The 22,169-nt window shown below is 38.7% G+C and overlaps 1 protein-coding gene across 3 annotated transcripts in view; it reads right to left on the reverse strand.

The window, feature by feature from the left end:
- The window catches only part of DCAF1 (DDB1 and CUL4 associated factor 1), a 74,759-nt gene that overhangs the window by 8,665 nt on the left and 43,925 nt on the right, over positions 1 to 22,169 (reverse strand). For 2 of the 3 annotated variants that reach the window (XR_005988820.1, XM_041761067.1), the window contains exons 16-23: positions 21,140 to 21,222; positions 20,487 to 20,571; positions 17,283 to 17,516; positions 16,605 to 16,698; positions 15,967 to 16,071; positions 15,676 to 15,749; positions 14,829 to 14,930; positions 2,436 to 2,444 (exon numbers count right to left, since the gene is read on the reverse strand). Coding sequence is in view for 1 of the 3 variants with exons in the window: in XM_041761067.1 (XP_041617001.1) it covers positions 2,436 to 2,444; positions 14,829 to 14,930; positions 15,676 to 15,749; positions 15,967 to 16,071; positions 16,605 to 16,698; positions 17,283 to 17,516; positions 20,487 to 20,571; positions 21,140 to 21,222 (786 nt within the window). In the remaining 2 variants the exon portion in view is untranslated. The remainder of the gene's footprint in view (positions 1 to 2,435; positions 2,445 to 14,828; positions 14,931 to 15,675; positions 15,750 to 15,966; positions 16,072 to 16,604; positions 16,699 to 17,282; positions 17,517 to 20,486; positions 20,572 to 21,139; positions 21,223 to 22,169) is intronic. The other variant, XR_005988821.1, reaches the window with a different exon arrangement.

Genomic DNA, 22,169 nt, shown 5'->3' on the forward strand with positions numbered 1-22,169 from the left:
ACCCGGGCTGCCCATAAATTCTACTGTTAAGTCAATTTCATGGTTATCCAAAACCCCAAGCCCCTGCAAATTAAAGAACCCAATTCCCCTCCTTGTACAGAGAGGAGGTCAACTGGTATGAGCTCCCTCCACTGCCCTCTGATCCCATCTCCACATCTGAACCTGACTTAACCCTGGTCTGAGTAGGAAGCCAGCCTTTCATTCATACTCTGCACAGCAGTCCTCTCTGGATCTCATTACCACTGCCACCCACCTGCCACCCCCACACACCCACCTTCAACACTTCTCTCCACTGGCTTCTCACCTACTCTGAGGAGGGTCAAAGTTGCCCAAACCTAAAGACTGCTCCATCCACACAGGCTCCACATTGCTTCCAGGCCTCCAGGTACCCCACCACCACTTGCTCACTCATTCCCTCACTCTCTCCTCCTCTAACACTGGACTCTGACTTTTACCCCATCACTCCATAGGGCAGTAATTAATGGTGTTTACTCTGGAGCCAGGCTGCTGCCACTGAACCCAAACTCTACGGATGGAATAACTGATTTTTGGATGACTTACTTTGCCTCATAGGGTTGTTGCTAGGGCTTAAGGGAGGGAAATAATGTGTACACATGTATGTATATAATCACTTTGAAAAGTGCCTATTATATACAAAGTGTTCAACAAAAGTTTGTTGTTCCTGTTACAATGACTGAAACCTTCCTAAAGGAACAAGAAGGCCTGGAGAGCCAACCATGGGGCTTCTCTCTGGTGACTGACACCAATCCTGGCCTCTACAATGGGCTTATCTGTACCTGGTCTCTTGCAAATCTCAACCCAGAGGTTCCTACAACTTTAATTTCTGCCTTCATATTTCCTCTAATTCCTAATTCTTGAACTCTCAGGTGGCTCTATCCATTCATACCACAGAAACTTAAAATCTCTTAATTCTAAAACTAACTCTAATTCTAAAAGCACCTTTAAAGCCAGTACCTTTTCTATACTTCTCCCAGTTACCAGCTGAAAATCTCAACTATCTTTCACTTCTCCCACTCCTATGGCTTCAAATCCAATTGACTACTGTTTCCCACAAATGTCAGGTACCCAGGACTCCCTCCTACCCACTCTCATTACACTCACTAATGCATCTCCCTTCTCTTACCCGTCTCTAGTCTCTCCAGCTCTCTATAGTCTTATCCATTCCCAGAACCAAAACCACAGGAGATCCACAAATACTGACCATGTTCCAGAATTACAAGGGAAGCACTACTTATTGAACAACTCTCTAATGCCAACCTCTGTGAATCCCAATTTCTTGTTAAAGAGGTGAGTGGCTCCTACTCAAATGTGATCATCAGAAGCACCTGGGAAAAAGTTTCCCAAAATACAAATTCCTAAACCACACCCAGGGTCCAGGCTGACAGAGCTAACCTTTACAAGTGAAGCTCACACAGATGGATTTTGGAAAGTTTCCCCAGAAACTGTGAAGTGCACCCCTAATGAAGAACCTCTGTATAAGTATCTTCTAATGTTCTCCTTTTCTGTAATAATATACCCTATCCACAGACTCCCAAAAACAGAACTAAAAAGGTAATTCCAGGTATTTCACTGATGTTCTCTGCTACATCCAACTGTCCTGTTGTCTAGAACTTAAACAATTTGATTTTTTAAATCAGTGCATTTGTTTCTAGACCATTTAAAATTCTTCTTGAATACGTCTCATTTTCAAGAGAAATAGCTTTTAGCATATATATATTTTTTTCTTTTAGCATATATTACCTTCAAAAATATAACCAACCTCTTAGAAAACCAAACTTCTGATCATACTTTAAGAACAGTTAATCTAAACATCAAGATAACTTTATAAAAATGTAATTAAAACCTGAGCTTAGAGGTGACTGAGTGGCTCAGTTGGTTAAACGTCTGCTTTCCACTCAGATCATGATCCTAGGGTCCTGGGATTGAGCCCCACAATGGGTTCTCTGATCAGCAGGGGGCTTGCTTCTCCCTCTCTCCATGCTGCTGCCCCTGGCTTGTGCTCTCTCGTAAATAAATAAATAAATGAAAGAAAGAAAGAGAGAGAGAAAGAAAGAAAGAAAGAGAGAGAGAGAGAGAGAGAGAGAGAGAGAGAGAGAAAGAAAGAAAGAAAGAAAGAAAGAAAGAAAGAAAGAAAGAAAGAAAGAAAGAAGTGAAATGAAATCTGAGCCTACTCTTCTTGACAGTTCATTCAACATGTCTTATCTTATAAAAGTTAAACTCCTGCTTCTCTTTTTGACAGTTGTTCCTGGTGTTTAACAATCATTAAAAGGTTCATTTCAAAGTCATAAACTTATGGTTTTTCATCTCATGGGTAGAATCTAACTCACATTTAAAAAATTTAGTGGGGAGAAAAATGTCTTTTAGGAATCAATGACCAGGCTTATAGCAGGTGTGTAATCAGTAAAGACTCTTACCATCCGCTTCTAGGCAGTGGAGAACACACAGGAAGCACAGCACACAGTGTGTCCCAGATTCCAAAATGGAGTGGAGAAAAGAGAGCATTATTCCCTTGTTTTTGTTTTTTAAATTTAAGGTTAACTATAATTAGTTGAAATGTATTGCCTTTTCAAAATATAGAAACAATGATCAATTACTAATCTGATTTTATAATTTTCCTAAAAGCCAACATCAAAGTTGACGGAATTGATTTGTAAAAAAACAACACAGATACCAAAATTCCAATGGATAGTATGAGCTTTGATAAATGACTGGCTTATCTCTGCTTTCATCAAATGCCTGAAGGCTGGAGGACTAGCAACCTTAGGAACCAAATATTTATGGAAGCCAAATACATCATAGATGTTTTCATTCAACAATATATTGATTCCATTTGTTCCTTCTTGTTAATCTCCAAACTTACTGAAATGTAAGGGCAAAAAACAACCATTTTTATGGTATGTAAATTATATCTCAATAAAGCTTTCTAATAAATATTTATATAGGCACTTTATGCTGGACCATTTTATCAGGTGGCAGCTGATCATTCATACTTCTAATTTTATTTTGCTAAGGTGAAAAGGCAAATTCAAAGTGTCAGTCACAGGTGCTGGCATCCCTGAGCCATATAAGTCATACCTGGAACATCTGAGGAGACCTGAGAGCAGATATCTAGACTAGGACAAAACTTTGAATGGCAAATGACTTGCAAGAAAATTAAGTCTCTAATTTTAAAATTAGGTGAAGCACACAAAGGAAAGTGAGTTAAAAATAAAATCAAGCTGGCACAGGGAAGAGAGAAATCTAATGGAAATAGTAGTAAATACTGCAAAATACTACTACTGCAAGATTCCAAGTTGACACGTAAATCAACAGAATTCAGGAGACAAAGGAAATGTGCTTAGGTAGATATGGTATCTCCCACTAAAACAACTCTAAATCAAAATCAAAATGCCAAGGGCTTGAGAGTAAAACCAGATCTCTAAGGAGGTCCTTCAAAAATGCAATGCACCAGATGATCCCTAAGGACAGTGATGTCATTATGTAATGAAACAAGCCTTGAAATCAAATCCAGAAGCAATGCTAACTCACCTACATTGCCTACACAGACACATAGTCCACAATGGCCTAGAGCCATTCATTAGGGCCTTCTTGAGCCTGCCTCTCTCGACCTTGGCTATTTGTGACAAGAAAGTCTATTTTTCCTTCCTGTACCACAGTCAGAAGTCCTAACAACTACCCTACCCAGCCCCCTTTCTCCTTCTCTCTTAACCTTACCAAAAGGAAAGTTAAACAGAAGCATAGGAAAAGAATCAAGAAGCCCCTTCCCTTAAGTTGTTCTTTTATGGTGGTCTCTTGCTTCCACAGCCAGCCATGAGAAAACTCACTTCTCATCACTTTACGTCTGCAAGAAGAATGAGGCCAACCCTGAGAACAGCAGCCTTCCAGATCCCAAGGTGTCTAGGGCAATGCTAGTTTTACTTCTCCTGACCTCTTCCTCAAAGATAATAGGTACCACATGGACTGGATCCAGGTGACAGTCCCAAGACTATTACTGCCACTCCCTCATAAACTGCAAGGATATTAGGAGGGTAGGAATAATGGTATTGATAAATAAACTCCATTCCTGCTTTAAATTTACAGTACAACGTGCAACATCCAAGAAGCTTGAGACAACTGAGAAGTGGTAATGATCTACAGGTGATGGGGGTAGTGATGAATGAAGCCATAGAGGATGAGATCGTCTGTACCACTGTAACATACTGACAAATAGCTCAACAACATCATCTTCTGTATCTATTCAAGGATAAACTACATCATGTTTCATGACAGTTATAGTGGAAAAGAGTATGCATTGAGTGAGGTGACTAAGATAACAGTTGGCCACTATTAAGAAACCACCAAATCAAGGTAACCATGTAACATTTGGAGGATCTAGTAGCACTTGTGGGCTCTGCTACCAAGAAACACTACCAACATGTACAAGTTAAATAGTATAATACTCAAGAGAACATGAAGATCCATGTCACAAAGATCTCAAGTGAGCCACCTGGTTAAGCGACCAACTCTTGATCTCAGTTCAGGTCTGGATCTCAGGGTTGTGAGTTCAAGCCCCATGTTTTAGCTCCATGCTAAGTATGGAGCGTATTAAAAAACAAACAAACAAACAAACAAACAAAAAATCCTCAAATATCCTTCTGAAGACCTCTCCCTTTTGTCCGTATCTCAAAACTCACATGAACTTTCAACAAAACAGGCTCCTTCTCATCCATGAAACCAAGGAGATCACTGAGGACTCTCCAAGCCATGAAGCTGGAAAGCATTAACAGAAATCCCCTTCCACACTAGGGAATTCCCTAGAAGCACTGGGTAAAGTGGTTTAAACTCCAAAGCCTGTCTTTTAATAAATAAGGCATTCAAAAACCATGGTAATGGGCACCTGGGTGGGTTAGTCAGTGAACTCTCTGCCTTTGGCTCAGGTCATGATCCCAGGATCCTGTGATTGAGCCCTGCATCAGGCTCCTTGCTTTTCCTTCTCTCTGTCCCTGCTTGTGCCCTCTCTCTCCCTCTCTTTCCCTCTCTGTCTCTCTCTCTCTCTCTCTCTCTCTCTCTAAAAAATAAATAAAATCTTAGAAAATAACAACATGGTACTGCTTCTAGTTTCCAAAGTGGCATGTCAGCTGGAAGTCCCCATCCTAACAAGTGAAAAGCTGAACAAACTGAAAAATCAACAACTCTTTTTAGATTTGACAGAGGGCTGGGGTCACAGGGGCACAATGCCCCCAAAATTGAAGACACCAGCAAGAAAATGCAGAAAATTGCAACTTATCAGGGCATAAATCCAAAAGGATAAACGTCCATAGGAACCAGTGCCAAGGTTGGAAAACCTGAACTATAACTGATAAATTACTAAACACAATTCTGAGGATAAATCTTCAGAGAGAAAACTAGAAAGACCCACTCAACTGGGCCGCCACACTTACATGAATTTTACCTCCAGGAACTTGACCAGGTTTTCATAGTGAGTACTGGAGAAAAATCCCTTTGGCCTTCCCAAAGAGGGCAGAGGGGGGACTATTTTGAAATACACGAGAGCATTCTGTTCTTTTTAACAAGGCCTCCCCTTCGGAGAAGTATTTAACTAGAGGCTAACCTGCTGGGACACTATCAGAGCCTAACTGACCTGGGGGAAGGGAAATATCCAAACTCTAGTCCACTGTAGCCCTCCTTTCCCTCCAAAACAAGATGGAAAAAACTCAGAACCCTGTGTGAAGTTCACAGCACAGAGATATACACTCACTAAAACACTGAGACCTACTTATAGGACTATAAAACACTTCCCTTCCCCCACACCTTGCCACCATATTATTAAAGGCCAATTTACAGCAGGTCTTTTCACCCAGCACATCATATCCAGGTATCAAGAAAAGAAAAAATTACAGGATGCCTGGGTGGCTGAGTTGGTGGAGCATGTGACTCTTGATCTCAGGGTAGTGAGGTTGAGCCCCAGTCATCAACACACGTTGGCTATAGAGATTGCTTAAAAATAAAATCTTCGAAAAAAAAGAAATGTTAAGACCTACTAAAAGGGAAAAAAACAGTTTGAAGAGACAGAGAAGGCAATGGAACCAGACTTAGATATGACAGGAGTTATTAGATGAGGAATTTGAAACAACCATGATCAAGATGCTGAAGTGGCTCTCTAATGGATAAACTGGACAGCATGCAAGAACAGACAGGCAATGGGAACAGAGAGATGGAAATTTAAAGAACCAAAAGGAATGCTATCAATTAAAAACACTGTGACAGAAATGAATGGCTTTGATAGGCTTTATTAGTAGACTGTACAAAGCTAAGAAAAGAATCTCGGAGCTTGAGGATATCTCAAAAGACACCACACCAAAACGGAAAAGCAGAGAGAACAAAGACTTAAAAACACATAACAAAATATCCAAAAACTGTGGAATGAGTACAAAAGGTGTAACATACACATAACAGAGATTCTAAAAGAAAAAAAGAAACAGAAGAAATATTTGGGGGCACCTGGTTGGCTCAGTTAGTTAACCAATCTGACTCTTGATTTCAGCTCAGGTCATAATCTCAAAGTTGTGAGACCAAGGGGCACCTGGATGGCTCAGTAGCTGACCGTCTGCCTTTGGCTCAGGTCAGGATCACGTTCTGCATCAGGCTCCTACAGACAGCCTGATGTCTCGCTCTATGTCTCTGCCAATGTCTCTGTGTCTCTCATGAATAAAATGAAATCTTAAAAAAAAAAACACAAAGTTGTGAGATTGAGCCCCATGTCGGGCTTCACATTGGGCATCGAGCCTGCTTAAGATTCCCTCTCTCCCTCTCCCTCTGCCCTTTCCTCCCCATTCACTCTCTCTCAAAGAAAAGAAAAAAAAAAAGTATTTGAATCATGATGACTGAAAATTTTGCCAAAATTAATGGCAGACACCATGCCACAGATCCAGGAAGCTCTAAGAACACTGAGCAAGATAAATACCCCCAAAAAACCTACACATAGGGACATCATTTCCAAACTACAGAAAATCAAAGATTAAAAAAAAAAATCCTTAAAAGAAGCCAGAGGAGAGAAAGAGACCTTAAAAAGGAAAAAACATAAAAACTGTACCACACATCTCCTCAAAAACCATGCAAGGAGAGGAAAGTGAAATACTTAAAATGTTCAGAAACAAAAAAAATGACCAACCTAGAATTCCATAGCCCTGTCCTTCAAAAGCAGAGAAAAAAATTCTTGGGGATCCCTAGGTGGCGCAGCGGTTTAGCGCCTGCCTTTGGCCCGGGGCGTGGTCCTGGAGACCCAGGATCGAATCCCACGTCGGGCTCCGGTGCATGGAGCCTGCTTCTCCCTCTGCCTGTGTCTCTGCCTCTCATAAATAAATAAATAAATAAATAAATAAATAAATAAATAAATAAATAAATAAATAAATAAATAAATAAATAAATAAAATTTTAGAAAGAAAAGAAAAGAAAGAAAAGAAAAGAAAAGAAAAGAAAAGAAAAGAAAAGAAAAGAAAAGAAAAGAAATTCTTCTTCAGACAAAAATTGAGGGAATTTGTTGCCAGTAGACCCATCTTGCAAGAAATGTTAAATTCTTCAAAGGGAAGGATAATGATCAAGGTCAGAAACTCCAATCAAAATAAAGGAAGAGCAGTGGAGAAGGAAGTAAAGGTAGAATAAACATTTCAGTTATTCTTTGTAAAAAATTTTTTTTTATTTTGAGAAAGAACGAGTGCATACACAAGAGGGTGGAAGAGGCAGAGGGAGAGGGAGAGGCAGACTCCAACTGAGCAGAGAGCAAGCCATAGGGCTCAATCCTAGGACCCTGGAATCATGACCTGAGCCAAAGGCAGGTGACTACTAACTGACTGAGCTACCTAGGCATCCTTATTTTTTTTTATAATGGATCTGTGTACAAAATAGTAACAGTTTATCCAAAATAACCACCAATAATGTGTGCTTATATGATTATGCATATACATACATATTCTTCTGAATGCTTACACATAAGTAAAATAAAGGACAGCAATAAAACAAGGAGGGAAGAATTAGGATTATTCTAAGGTACTTGTACTACCTGTAAAGAGGTAGAGTATTATTTCAAAGTGGACTTGGATTACTAGAAAAGGTATATAGCAACCTCTAAGGCAACCACTAAAAAAAATTTTTTTAAGTATAAATGTTAACAAAGAGTTGAATCCTATAAAAATGCTCAATTAAAACAACAAAAAGCATACAAAGAGTAGCAAACAAAAACAGGAATAAAAAACAAGGGCAACACATAGAAATCAGTAATAAGTACAGATATGAAGGGAACTATACATATTTTTTCTTTATGGTTTTATTTATTTATTCATGAGAGAAACAGAAGAGAGGTAGAATCATAGGCAGAGGGCGAAGTAGGCTCCCTTTTGGGAGCCTGATGCAGGGCTTGATCCCAGGACCCTGGATCATGATGACCTGAGCCAAAGGCAGATGCTCAACCACTGAGCCAACCAGGTGCCCCGAAGGCAACTATACCAATGATCACTTAGAGTGTCAATATTCCAAATGCATCAATTAAAAAACATTATCAATGTGAATCAAGAAACAAGACCCAAGTACATGCTGTCTACCAGAAACCCACTTTAAATAGAAAGACACATACAGATTAAAAATAAATGGATAGGGCAGCCCCAGAGGCTCAGCGGTTTAGCGCCATCTTCAGCCCAGGCGTGATCCTGAAGACCCGAGATCAAGTCCCACATTAAGCTCCCTGCATGGAGCCTGCTTCTCCCTCTGCCTGTGTCTCTGCCTCTCTCTCTTTCTGTCTCTCATGAATAAATAAATAAAATCTTTAAAAATAAAAAATAAATGGATGGAGGAAGCTCTATCATGCTAACACGAATTAAAGAAAGCCAGCGTAACTACTTTCAGACCAAGACACTCAGACTAAGGAAAGTTACCAGGGATAAAGACGGACATTATATGATGATTAAGGAGTTAATTCTCCAAGGAAACATAACAATCTGTAACATACATATGCCTAACAATAGAGCATCAAAATGCAAGAGGCAAAAACTGACAGAATAGACGAATCCACTTACTGTAACTGGAAACTTCAAAACCCCTCTATCAGAAATGGAAAGATAAAGGGGTGCCTGGGTGGCTCAGTGTTAAGTACCCACCTCCTAATTTTGGTTCAGGTCATGATCTCAAGGGTCGTGAGACTGAGCCCCACACTGGGCTCCGTGCTCAGCGTAGTCTGCTTGTCCCTCTCCCTCGCTTCTCCCCCTACTTGTACTCTTTCTCTCTCAAATAAATTAATTAAATCTTAAAAAAAAAAAAAAAAAGGAAAGAGCAGGCAGAAAATCAGTAAGGACATGGTTGAAGTGATCAACATCATCAATCAACAGGGTATAATGGGGCATCCATAGACTACTTTGTCCAACAACTCAATACACATTCTTTTTTTTTTTTTAATTTTTATTTATTTATGATAGTCACAGAGAGAGAGAGAGAGAGGCGCAGAGACACAGGCAGAGGGAGAAGCAGGCTCCATGCACCGGGAGCCCGACGTGAGATTCGATCCCGGGTCTCCAGGATCGCGCCCTGGGCCAAAGGCAGGCGCCAAACCGCTGCACCACCCAGGGATCCCAATACACATTCTTCTCAAACTCATATGAAACATTCATCAAGATAAACCACATTCGGGATCCCTGGGTGGCGCAGCGGTTTGGCGCCTGCCTTTGGCCCAGGGCGCGATCCTGGAGACCCGGGATCGAATCCCACATCAGGCTCCCGGCGCATGGAGCCTGCTTCTCCCTCTGCCTGTGTCTCTGCCTCTCTCTCTTTCTCTCTGTATGACTATCATAAATAAATAAAATTTAAAAAAAAAAAAATTAAAAAAAAAAAAAAAAAAAAAGATAAACCACATTCTGGACCATTAAGCACACCATAACAAATTTAAATAGAAATTATATAATGTTTGCTCTCAGACCACAATGGCATTAAACTAAAAATCAGTAAAAGAAATATAGCTCAGAAACTCCAAATACTTGGAGATTAAACAACACACTTCTGAATCCATGAGTCAAAGAAGAAATCTCAAAAAATACTTTAAACTAAATGAAAATACACTTATAAAAATTTGTGGGGTGCAATGAAAGCAGTGCATAGAGGGAAATTTATAGCACTGAATACATATTAGAAAAGAATAAAGATCTAAATTCAGTTGCTAAGCATCTACCTTAGAAAACTAAAAATAGAAGAGCAAATCAAATCCAAAGCAAGCAGAAGAAGAAATAACAGAAATTAGAGTAGAAACCAATGAAATTGAAATCAGGAAATTAACAGAGAAAAATCAATGCAGTCAAAAAAGCTGGTTCTTTAAATGTTAAAGATTGATGAAATTGGGGGCACCTGGGTGGCTCAGTAAGTTAAGAGTCTGGCTTCAGCTCAGGTCATGATCCCAGGGTCCTGGGATTGAGCCCCATTTCAGGCTCCTTGCTCAGTGGGGATACTGCTTCTGTTTCTCCCTCTCCCTCTGCTCCTCCCCTGCTTGATCTCTCTCTCTCAAATAAATAAATAAAATCTCAAAAAAAAGACTGATAGAATTGATAAGCCTCTAGCCACGCTAAGAAAAAAAGGGGACAGAAATTACTAATATCAGAAATGAAAGACAGGATACATCACTACAGATCCCATGGACATTAAAAGGATAAAAGAATTCTGAGGCAACTGGGTGGGTGTCTTAGTCGGTTGAACAGCTGACTCTTGTCTTCAGCTCAGGTCATGATCTCAGGGTTGTGGGTCAAGCCCCATATCAGGCTCCACACCCCACTGTACCTCCCCCTACTCACACACACAAAGTCTTTCTCTAATAAATAAAATATTTTAAAAATAAATAAATTAATAAAATCTTTAAGAAAAAAATTTTAAAGGATAAAAGAATTCTATGAACTGTATGACCACAAATTCGATAACCTAGATGAAATGAACTGACCCCTTGAAAGGCACCATTTGCCAAAATGCACAGAATAGACAATCTGAATAGGGCTTTAGCTATTAAAGAAACTTAATCAATAATTAATAACTTTCCAAAACAGAAAGCACAAGGCCCACATGGGTTCACTGATGAATCCTACTTAAACATAAATACATATATAATATATTATTATATATATGTGTGTGTGTGTATATATATATATATATACATATATATATAAATTCTCTAAAATCTCTTCTAGGAGAAAGAAGCAGATAAAATATTTTCTGATTCATCTTAAGAATCCAGCATTACCCTAATACCAACTCCAAAGATATTACAGTAAGGCTCCCCTCCTTATCCAATAAGGATATAAGGATATGTTCCAAGATACCCCATCCCCAGTGGATGCCTGAAAACAGAGGACAACATCAAACCCTATATATATATTTTTGCTATACATGCATGCCTATGATAAAGTTTAGTTTATAAATTAGGCATAGTAAGAGATTAATGTGAATATGGTCTCTCTCTCAAAATCTGATTGTATTGTAGTCACCCTTCTTCTTGTGATGATGTGAGATGATAAAATGCCTACATGGTAAGATGCAGTGAGGTGAATGAGGCACTGTGATGTAGGCTACTAATGACCTTCTGACCATACATCAGAAAGAGGACCATCTGTTTCCAGACTGGAGTTGACTGCAAGTAACTGAAACCATGGAAAGTGAAACCACAGAAAGTGAAACTACAGATGGGGGGCTGGAGGGTGGGGAAGGGACTACTATACAAGAAATGAAAACTACAGTCCAACATCTCTCATGAACACAGATGTAAAAACCCTCAACAAAATATTAGCAAATCATATTGTACATTGTATAAAAAGAATTATACACCACAACCAAATAGGATGTATTACAGCTATGCAAGGCTGGTTCACATTTTAAAATCAATTAATGTAATACATTACTTCAAAAGGCTAAAGAAAAAAGATCGTATCAATAGATTCAGAAGAAGACTAACAAAACCCAACACCCATAACTAAAAGCTCTGAGTAAAACAGGAATGGAGGGGAACTTCTTCAACTAGATAAAGAACACCTATCTATAAAGAAACCACAACTAACATCATTCTTAATGGTAAGAAACTCAGAACTTTCCTGCTAAGATCAGAATCAAGATCACTGCTTTTCAACATCATATTGAAAGTCCTAGCTAATACGGTAAGACAAGAATACGGGGGGAAAAAGAGGGTACAGGCTAGGAAGGAAGAACTAAAACTCTTTGTTTGCAGATGATATGACTTTCTATGCAGAAAATCCCAAAGAAGTGACAATGAAAACTGAATTAAGCCATTATAGCAGTGTTGCAGGACACAAAGTGAATTCATAATCTTTCCTAGGACAGCTTTCCTGTACACCAGCAATGAACAAATAGAAACTAAAATTAAAAACATAGTATTACTTACATTTGCCCCACTTTTCAAAATTAAGTACTTAGGTATAAACCTAACAAAATATGTACAAGATCTGTAGGAGGAAAACTACATTATTCTGATAAACAAAATCAAATAATTAAATAAATGAAGAGAGAGTCCATGTTCGTGGACAGGAAGCCTCAATATTGTCAAGATGTCAGACCTTCCTAACCTGGTATAGAAATAAATTCAATGCTCTTCCATTCAAAATCCCAGCAAGCTATGTTGCAGATATCAACAAACTGATTCAAAAGTTTATATGGAGAAGCAAACAACCCAAAATGGTCAACACAATACTGAAGAACAACAAAGTTGGAGGACTGACACCATACCAACTTTTTGTCAAAACTTACTATGAAATGACAGTAACCAAGACGGTGGTTCTGAAGAATATAGACAAATAGATCAACAGAACAGTAGAGAGCCCAGAAATAAATCTACATAAAAATAGTCAATAGCCTGGGTGGCTCAATCGATTAAGTGTCCAACTCTTGATTTTAGCTCAGGTCATGATCTCATGGTCATGAGATAGAGCCCCATGTCGGACTCTGTGCTGGGCATGGAACCTGCATAGGATTCTCTCCTTCTCCATCTGCTCCACATCTCCCCCCAAATAGTCAACTGATCTTTGAGAAAGGAGCACAGGCAATACAATGGGAAAAAAAGTCTTTAACAAATGGAATTTAAACCAGACATCCAAAAAAAAAAAAAAAAAAAATCAATGAACCTCGACACAGACTTTACACCCTCCACAAAAATTAACTCAAAAAGAATCACAGACCTAAATGCAAAATGCAAAACTATACAACTCTTAGAAAATTAAAAGGAGAAAATCTAGATGACCTTGAGTTTGAAAACTTTTCAGATGCAACCTCAAAGGCACAATTCATGAAAGAAATAACTGATGAACTAGACTTCATGAAGACAAAAATTTCTGCTCTCTGAAAGACACTGTCAAGAGAATGAGAAGATAAGCTACAAACGAAGAGGAAATATTTGCAGGTAAAGGATTATTAGCCAAAATATTAAAGAACTCATAAAACTCAATAAAAACACAAGCAACCAATTTATAAAATAGGCCAATGATTTTGACATCTCATCAAAGATCTACAAATGGCAAATAAGCATACGGAAAGATGCTCCATCAGGGATATGCAAATTAAAATAATGAGAGCCTTCCACTTAAAAAGAAGCTCCCTGAAATGCGGGAGGAGCCCAAAAGGGATTGTAGAGAAAGTCTCCTTCCTTTTGGTCTGGTATCAGCCATCAGGAAGGGTGTCAAAGGTTCATAAATCATTCTCAGAGAACATTTGTAGAGGTTCATAAAACTACAAGACTAACTCCTTTCTACTCCAAAAAAATCAAACCACACATTTTGACTGTGTGTAAAAGGAATGTCTATCAATTTTTTAATTTAAATAGTTATATATACTACTACATACCTATCAGAATGTCCCAAATCCAAAACACTGATAACAATGTCCAAAATCCAAAACATGATACCAAATGCTGGTAAGGATGTGGAACAAGAATTCTCATTTACTGATGGTGAAAATGCAAAATGTATGTATACAGCCTTTCTGGTAGAGTTTGTTTCTTATAAAACTAAATATAAATCTTCCCATACAACATAGCAAAAGCACTCCTTAGTATCTACCCAAAGGAGCTGAAACACACAAAAGCATGGATATTTATAGGAGCTTTATGCATAGAGAATGTGATGAGCCCAGTTGAAAGGAAAGATCTGCTGAAAATCAGAAGTTTAAGAAACTTTTCATAACAGATACCAACACACCACATAGGCAAGCATCTAGCATAGTCTGACCATAATTTAAAATCCCCTATGAAAAATACTGTGAAACATACTATCTATCCACATTTAATAAATGTTTAATTTCCAAAAGCATCAAAATCTTCTTTACTTATAAGCTCCAATCGATTACTGTGAAAAGAGACTATGCCATAAAACAGAAAATGCAAACCAGACCTTTACAAGGCTTATTAAGCCATTTTCTAAGACCCATCTCAGCAGACTGACATTGTTTTGTACTGACACTGGGAATATGGGGACTGCTCATCCTGAAGCCATACAGGGCACTGGTCCAAAAGTGAGTTCAAGGAAACATCTAACATCTAAAACAATTTCAGAGATTGCTAACTCCAAATTAATCTACAAATGGAACTCACAAGACCATCAAGTACTGGGGTTAAAGTTTTAGAATAACAAAAATCTACTTTCCTCTGAGTTTTAGTTATTTTAATAATTGTATAGCTGATACACCTGCAGAATATACCAACAGGTAGCAAAGACTAATAAAAAATCTTTATGGCAAAAAGCAGAAAAGCAAAATCTATTGTTCTATAAAGCATTGTTTAGAAACAAGAAATCTCAAAGACCACTGACCTGGTCCTCTTCTTCATCCTCATCCTCTGCCAAACGTTGCCTGCCCACTTCATACAGCCTGCACACTGTGTCCATATTCAGAGCATCCATGCTGCTTTGGTTCTGAAATAGAACACCCAGTCCAAAAAGAGCAGTTAGTTTTCAGAAGGCCCACATCTACATCTTAATTATGAGTAGCACCCATGCACCTTGACCCTATAACTGTCAAAGCTTCTGATACTCAAAATTCTTGAACTAATTCTGAAAATGTTGGCTGGAACACAGAAAGGGAAAGAAAGCAGGATGAGAAGGCTTCAGAAGAGCAAGGGATACAAAAGAGAGACCACCATCCTTAGAATGAACCTATCTTGTTCTGGCAAGAGATCTAGACTCCTTTAAGAAAGGGATAACAGGGGCAGCCCGGGTGGCTCAGTGGTTTAGCACTGCCTTCAGCCCAGGGCCTGATCCTGGAGACCCAGGATCAAGTCCCACCGTCAGGCTCCCTGCATGGAGCCTGCTTCTCCCTCTGCCTGTGTCTCTGCCTTTCTCTCTCTCTCTCTCTCTCTCTCTTTCTCTCTCTCTCATGAATAAATAAAATATTTTTAAAAATAAAAAAAAAGAAAGAAAGGAATAACAGTGAATCCAAGATACTAGAAGATAAGATTGTCCATATTGTTTTATATTGGAATTTTCTTATTATGTCTCTTACAATGTCTATCTCCTGATCAAATGAGTAGGTTATCAATAACCACCTTCGGAAATGCATCAACTTTAGAACATATCTTAGATCAGACAAAATGCTTGTAAAACTTGAAAATGATTCTAAACATCAGAACAAAGCAGCAAGGTTTCTGTTGGCTCACTTTACCTCAATGACAGCAAGATAGCAGTCTTTGGTGTCTGTACACAGGTCAAAGATGTTCCGTTTCACATCAATGGTTGCTGGAAAACAGAATGTGACAAGACTCAGGACTGGACTATTGCTGTGACCTTAAAACAATCACCTTAAAAATTCCTCTAAAGGAATTTCAAGGTGATTGTTCATAAATATTTCCATAACTTCTTGGCTTTTCAATGAAATAAGTACAGAAAAGAGATGGATTAAATAAGGAAAACCAAAACATGACAAAATGAATAATGTCTGTTTCTTCATGCTTACCTATAGGTTTGTAGTCAGTTGCATTAAATGTTCGGAAGGATGATCCAAAAGGGCTTTTCATCCTCTCTTCCATTAAGTCATCTTCATCATCTGCCTGCAGCATAGCTAATTGGGAAGAAGGGATAAAAGGGGCAAGGAGCAAAATACAATTAGACATAAGAAACATCCCCTACTCACAAGTGCAGAAGTATTAATGGACAATCAAGACTTTAGTGAGTTTCGTTGTAGTAAATTCACTCTATCTAGTTAGTTCCTCTCAATGCATCCTCCTTGCATACACCAAACAGGATCCTCAACCTCTCATCTAGCTCTCAGCAAGTATTACAGCTAAAGGCTTACAACATCACAAGACCACAAATGCAAAGATTCTTCAAGTTCATAAAGATACAGATGGGAAATTAATGCATGAAATTTCTCTATATACAAGGGTTGTTATCTTCAAAACTAGTGGCCTTTCACCCTAAATCAACATTATTTTCATCAACAAACTTTGTCACCATTTGTGCTATCATGTTGTCTTTTACGTTACAGCCTTAAAATGCTTTCCAACTCACATTTGAAAGACATTTCCAAACAAATTAATGAGGAGGAAGAGAAAAGAGAAAAATAACAATGTAGAAAAGTAAAAAGTTTATTACCTCCATACATCACTGTCCCCGTGTGGTTAAATACCACACGACACTGATCCAGAGCAGGAACTGTGTGTAAAAGATGGAAAGTGCGAAGATCCCACTAGGAGGAGAGTGGTCAAGGAAAACTATTTTATACAAAATTTTTTATGCAACTTCATGAGGAAAATTCTGAAATACCACTTTTTTCCCCTCCTGTGAGATATGAATGCCTTAAAAGTACACTTTTTTAAAGGCAGAATAAAAATGCTTTCAAAGTAAAACAAAAGCATTTAGAATGCGTATTATAGAATAACGTCCCTGAAAAGTTACTATGGTATTCTCACATATATACATGAAAGTGATACAAATTCCCTTCTTCTCAATAGTAGCACTTCATTTTACTCTTACATCTAGCAACTGATTTCTGTAATGCAAAAGTAAAATTGTTCTGAAGACATGAAAATCTGTTTAATACTTGAAAAGCACAAGGAGGAATCTGGTCACTCTTCTCCATACAAAGAAAAACATGCTCATCAAAGTCATTGGTAATTATCAACCACTGGAGATTAACACTTCCAATCAAAGGAGAGGCACCAAATTATTACCTGTGTGGATACTTTAACAGGATGTTGGTAGAAAGATAAATTATTTCTGCATCACAAACCAGCTAACAAATGGGAAGTAAGACATAGGTATGAAGGATACAATCTCAGTATTAATGATGACCTCCAGTCCATTCGGATGGAAAACACCACTGATGTTCATGTTGAATTTGTCAAACTTGTGGATGGCCTGTGCAGAGCGGACATCCCAGAGGACGCCATCATTTAAGACAAGATCATCTGTAGGATTAAAGGTGGCACAGTTCCTCTTGTAGTTGTTGGCAAGATCTGGGTTAAACAGAGTCAACAGCTTGTTGCCAGTCTGAATATCATAAATCTTTAGAGAAGAAGGGGTGGGAAGAGAAAAATCAGAACAATCCATCCATTGACAATTCAAAGAGAAGCTGTGTAAAATCTCTCTCCATGCTTTCCAAATCCCACCAAAATCATAAAAGTCCTAATGTTGTAGAATACCTGAAAAGTAGGAAAACTATACCAATCCAAGCAAGGTTTAAGTGCTTTGGCTCCCATTCAAGGTTTGAAAAGTCTCTTTCCCACAAGAAAATTAAAAGAGAGATTGCAAAAAAACAAAACAAAACAAAAGAGATTGCAATAAAGATATGAAAACCCTCTTCTACCCCTCCTCCTTTCAAGAAACAGAAAATGTTTCTATGATTGAAATGGAGAAATTCATATGGATTGACCAATAATTACCCATAGATATTATTAAAGGGTCACTTTTTGGAGAAAGGTATCAATGAAAGACCCTTTTCTCCTTAAAATTTCCCAGTATTTTAGCCTACAATACTAACAGTTCCAAAGTCTACAATGTGAAACCCATGCAGAGAGACCAGATCTTTCCCATCAGCTTACACATATAATATTTCCAATCTTAAAAAAAAAAAAAAATCCTCCTTTAATATAGGAACAAATAAGGAGACACCACAAGAAAACAAACAAATTGAGATCATGAGACAAGACAACTAGTCTGGTCCCTTCAAAAGTCAATGTCATGAAAACTAAAGAAATGCTGCTTGGCTTTAAAACATTAGTGAGGGGATCCCTGGGTAGCTCAGCAGTTTAGCGCCTGCCTTCGGCTCAGGGCGTGATCCTGGAGCCCCAGGATTGAGTCCCACATCAGGCTCCCTGCATGGAGCCTGCTTCTCCCTCTGCCTGTGTCTCTGCCTCTCTCTCTCTCTCTGTATCTCTCATGAATAAATAAATAAAATCTTTAAAAAAAATAGGATAAAATAAAACATTAGTGAGACATAACAACCAAATGCAATTATGTGAATCTTGGCTGGATCCTGGTTCAAAAAAAAAAAAAAAAAGGCACTTGAAACCAAACACATCAGGAACAAAGGAACAATGGGGAAAACTGAGTATGGATGAATATTAGATGATTATTTGGGAACTAATATAAATTTTCTTATGTTTGATAATAGAATATGATTATGTTGTAAAATGTCCTTATTGCTAGACTATGCATGCTGTAAGACTTTGAGATAAAATGTCCCGATGTCTGCAACTAACTTTCTTTTTTTTTTTTTTTTTTTTTAATTTTTTATTTATTTATGATAGTCACAGAGAGAGAGAGAGAGAGAGAGAGGCAGAGACACAGGCGGAGGGAGAAGCAGGCTCCATGCACCGGGAGCCTGATGTGGGATTCGATCCCGGGTCTCCAGGATCGCGCCCTGGGCCAAAGGCAGGCGCCAAACCGCTGTGCCACCCAGGGATCCCCTGCAACTAACTTTCAAATGATTCAGAAACACATACATATATTTAGAAAGAAAAATGGTAAAACATTACATTGCTGAATCTAGGTGGTCGGTATATGTACTACTCTTTCAGCTTTTCTATGTATTTTAACATTTTCAAGTGAAGAGTTTGAGAGAATTCCCCCCCTTCAAGTTACTACACCCCACTTCTCTGCTTTGTTTTCCAGCAAAAATACTTCAGAAGACTGGTCTCTACTCAGTGTCTCCACTTCCCTGTTCTCTCATGAACCTACTCTAATCAGACTGTCGCCCTGATGCACAGAATTAGCTCCTCACGTGGTTAATAAAAAGCTCCAATTGTTCAATCAAAAGCACCTCTCAAACTCTCATCTTAAAAACTCATGAATAGTTTTTGACTCAGCTGATCGAGACTTCCTCAAAAGAATCTTCCCTTGCCGTCTGTGGTATATTTTTTTCATAAGGTCTCCTGCTGTCTTACTGGCCATTCTCTTTGGTCTCCATCCCAAGTCCTGGTCACATGGCAAATCTGAAATATTGGCACATCCTAGGACTGTCCCCACAGTTCTCTTCTCTAGCCTCCTTAAGGATCTCATCCAGGTTCATGGCTCTAAAGACTATCAACCTGTAGGTAATTCCTGTATTAATATCTGCTATCCCAGACCTCTCTCTTGAATTCCCATTTTGTATATTCAACTGCCATTCCTTACTTGAATGTCTAATAGAAGAACTGCATGCATCCAGAATCCCAGGGCCTAGCTGTATCACTTCTCATCACCTGTGCCATGCTCAACTGGGCCCAGCCCATTGCAGGCCTCACATGTCAGTTGTCATGACACCCTCCTAAATGGAAAGCCTGCTCTTGCTCTAGACTCACATTTTAGGAACTTTACAGCCAGTCATGTGTCCTCTGCTCACCCTATAGTGTCTGCATCTCATTCACAGGAAAAGTCAAAGGTCCTAACAACAGCCTGTCAGATGCTACTATGACATGTCACCCTCTCCCCCTGACACTGACCTGAGCTGTTCCCCCTCCTCTCTCTCCCACCTCCCAAGTAAGGACTTTTCCCTTGACATTCCCTCTATCTTAAAATACTTTCCCCCCAAATATCTACATGACATCCACAATTCCTTCAAAATATTCCTTAAACATTACCCACTCAGTGATACTGACTATCCTAGATAAAATACAAGTCCCCCACACCATCACCACCACTTCCTCTTACCCTGCTTCTTTTTCTTGGCAGCACTTACCAACTGACATAGTATATTTTTGCTTATATACTGTCTCCCCAGTGAGGCTTCATAAAGGCAGAGACTTAAAATTCATCTAAAACTTAGTAAGTATTTGAAAATAACTGCTATGCTAAAGAAATCTTTCTCGAATTGCCAGATTAGTTCATGTTTGGTCCCATATAGCTTAGAACTACTTAAATACACTTCTAGATTCTATCTACAAAGAATATCACTAAGTAATTTATTGTTACCCTTAGGACTGTCCTTCAGTCCAGGAGCTTTGAGCACAAACAAATGGGCATAATTAGCTTGAAAGCAGGGGATTAAGTACTTACGTGAGCAATGTCTCCTTTTGTACCTATGACCCGATCCTGAGAGTGCTTACTGAACTCAACATAGTGATCTTCTGTGAAGGAATGCCTACAGACAAACAACAGAAGTACATAAGCAATGGACCTTCAGAACATATCCACTCGACACTGAAAATAAACATGATTCTCAGCCTCCTGCCTGACCATACTCATCTCAGGATTCCCAGCAACGAAAGAGGAAAAACTGTATGTTTAATATTTAAAAAAAAAAATTTTTTTTTCCTCCATGTTTGACCAAGAAGACCCAAAAGAATTAATTACAGGTAATTAACAGGAGTTACTTGGTTTAAAAGAAAAAATGGCCACAGATGTCTTTGAAAGATAAAGAGTGCAACTGTCATATGTGACCATGAGAAAATACACAGATGTGCCATTTTGGATTAGTGAAGGGTCAGCTGTGTGATGGGAGTGGTAAGAATACTTGGTAAGAATATCCTGGAATTAAAAAGGATACAATCTTATTAAATATGAGCCACAGATGAGAAAGAGAAACTAACAATAACTCACAGCATTCATCTTTTCCCGAAAGGCTTCAAGTTGAAGAACTGGATGAAGGGGAATACAAATTAGGTGATTTACAGAACAGAAAGACTAGGGTTATAAAAGTAGATACATACTTCATATCAAATACTGATTTCATTCCCCAAAGTGCAGAAAGAGGCTGGCTCCAAGTAGCAGATGTCAACAGCAAGGACCCATCCTACAAGAAGAAGGAGGCCCACAGTGGGTAATCATGTTTATATAAATGCTACCTGCCCTTAGCATTTTAAAATGCCAGCTTAAAAAAATACTACTGTATTATATAGAAAACAGAAAAACTCCACAAAGAACCAAGAAATGGTTGAAGCTGCTAGAATTTCAATATGTGCACATGCAATGTCCTAATACTTAAATTTAGGAAATACTAAATCCTCCTGACCTAGTAACAAAAAAATATAATAGTTACAAGGGTAGGGGAAGACAAAACTTGGAAGGATGTCAAAGATGGTTCCTCCTTTCTTAAATATTTGGCTATATTATACCTCAGTCTCCCTCATCTGAAATACCAATGAACTGAAAACATTTGTTAGACTTTCTTAGCTAAAAACTCTTAAAATTCTTTCAAAAGAAAAAAGCCCAGGCAGCCTGGGTGGCTCAGCGGTTTAGCGCCGACTTCAGCCCAGGGTGTGATCCTGGAAACCCAGGATCGAGTCCCACGTCAGGCTCCTTGCATGGAGCCTACTTCTCCCTCTGCCAGTGTCTCTGCCTCCCCACCCCCCTCTCTCTCTCATTCTGTCTCTCATGAATAAATAAATAAAATCTTAAAAAAAAAAAAAGCCCAATAAGAGCTGAGTCTCCTTTACTCTAAAATCAAGAAAATTACCCTTGTCATCTTAATGAATTATAGACTTCTCAATGACTTATAGAAATAACAGGGCAGCCCGGGTGGCTCAGCAGTTTAGCATCACCTTCAGACCAGGGCGTGATCCTGGAGACCCGGGATCGAGTCCCACATCAGGCTCCCTGCAAGGAGCCTGCTTCTCCTTCTGCCTGTGTCTCTGCCCCTCTGTGTGTGTGTGTGCGTGTGTGTGTGTGTGTCTCACGAATAAATAAAAAATCGTTAAAAAAAAAAAAAAAAAGAAATAACGAAAGTATCAATTCCATCCA

The sequence above is a fragment of the Vulpes lagopus genome, chromosome 7 (genome assembly GCF_018345385.1).
Source record: "Vulpes lagopus strain Blue_001 chromosome 7, ASM1834538v1, whole genome shotgun sequence".
NCBI classification, from domain to species: Eukaryota; Metazoa; Chordata; class Mammalia; order Carnivora; family Canidae; genus Vulpes; species Vulpes lagopus.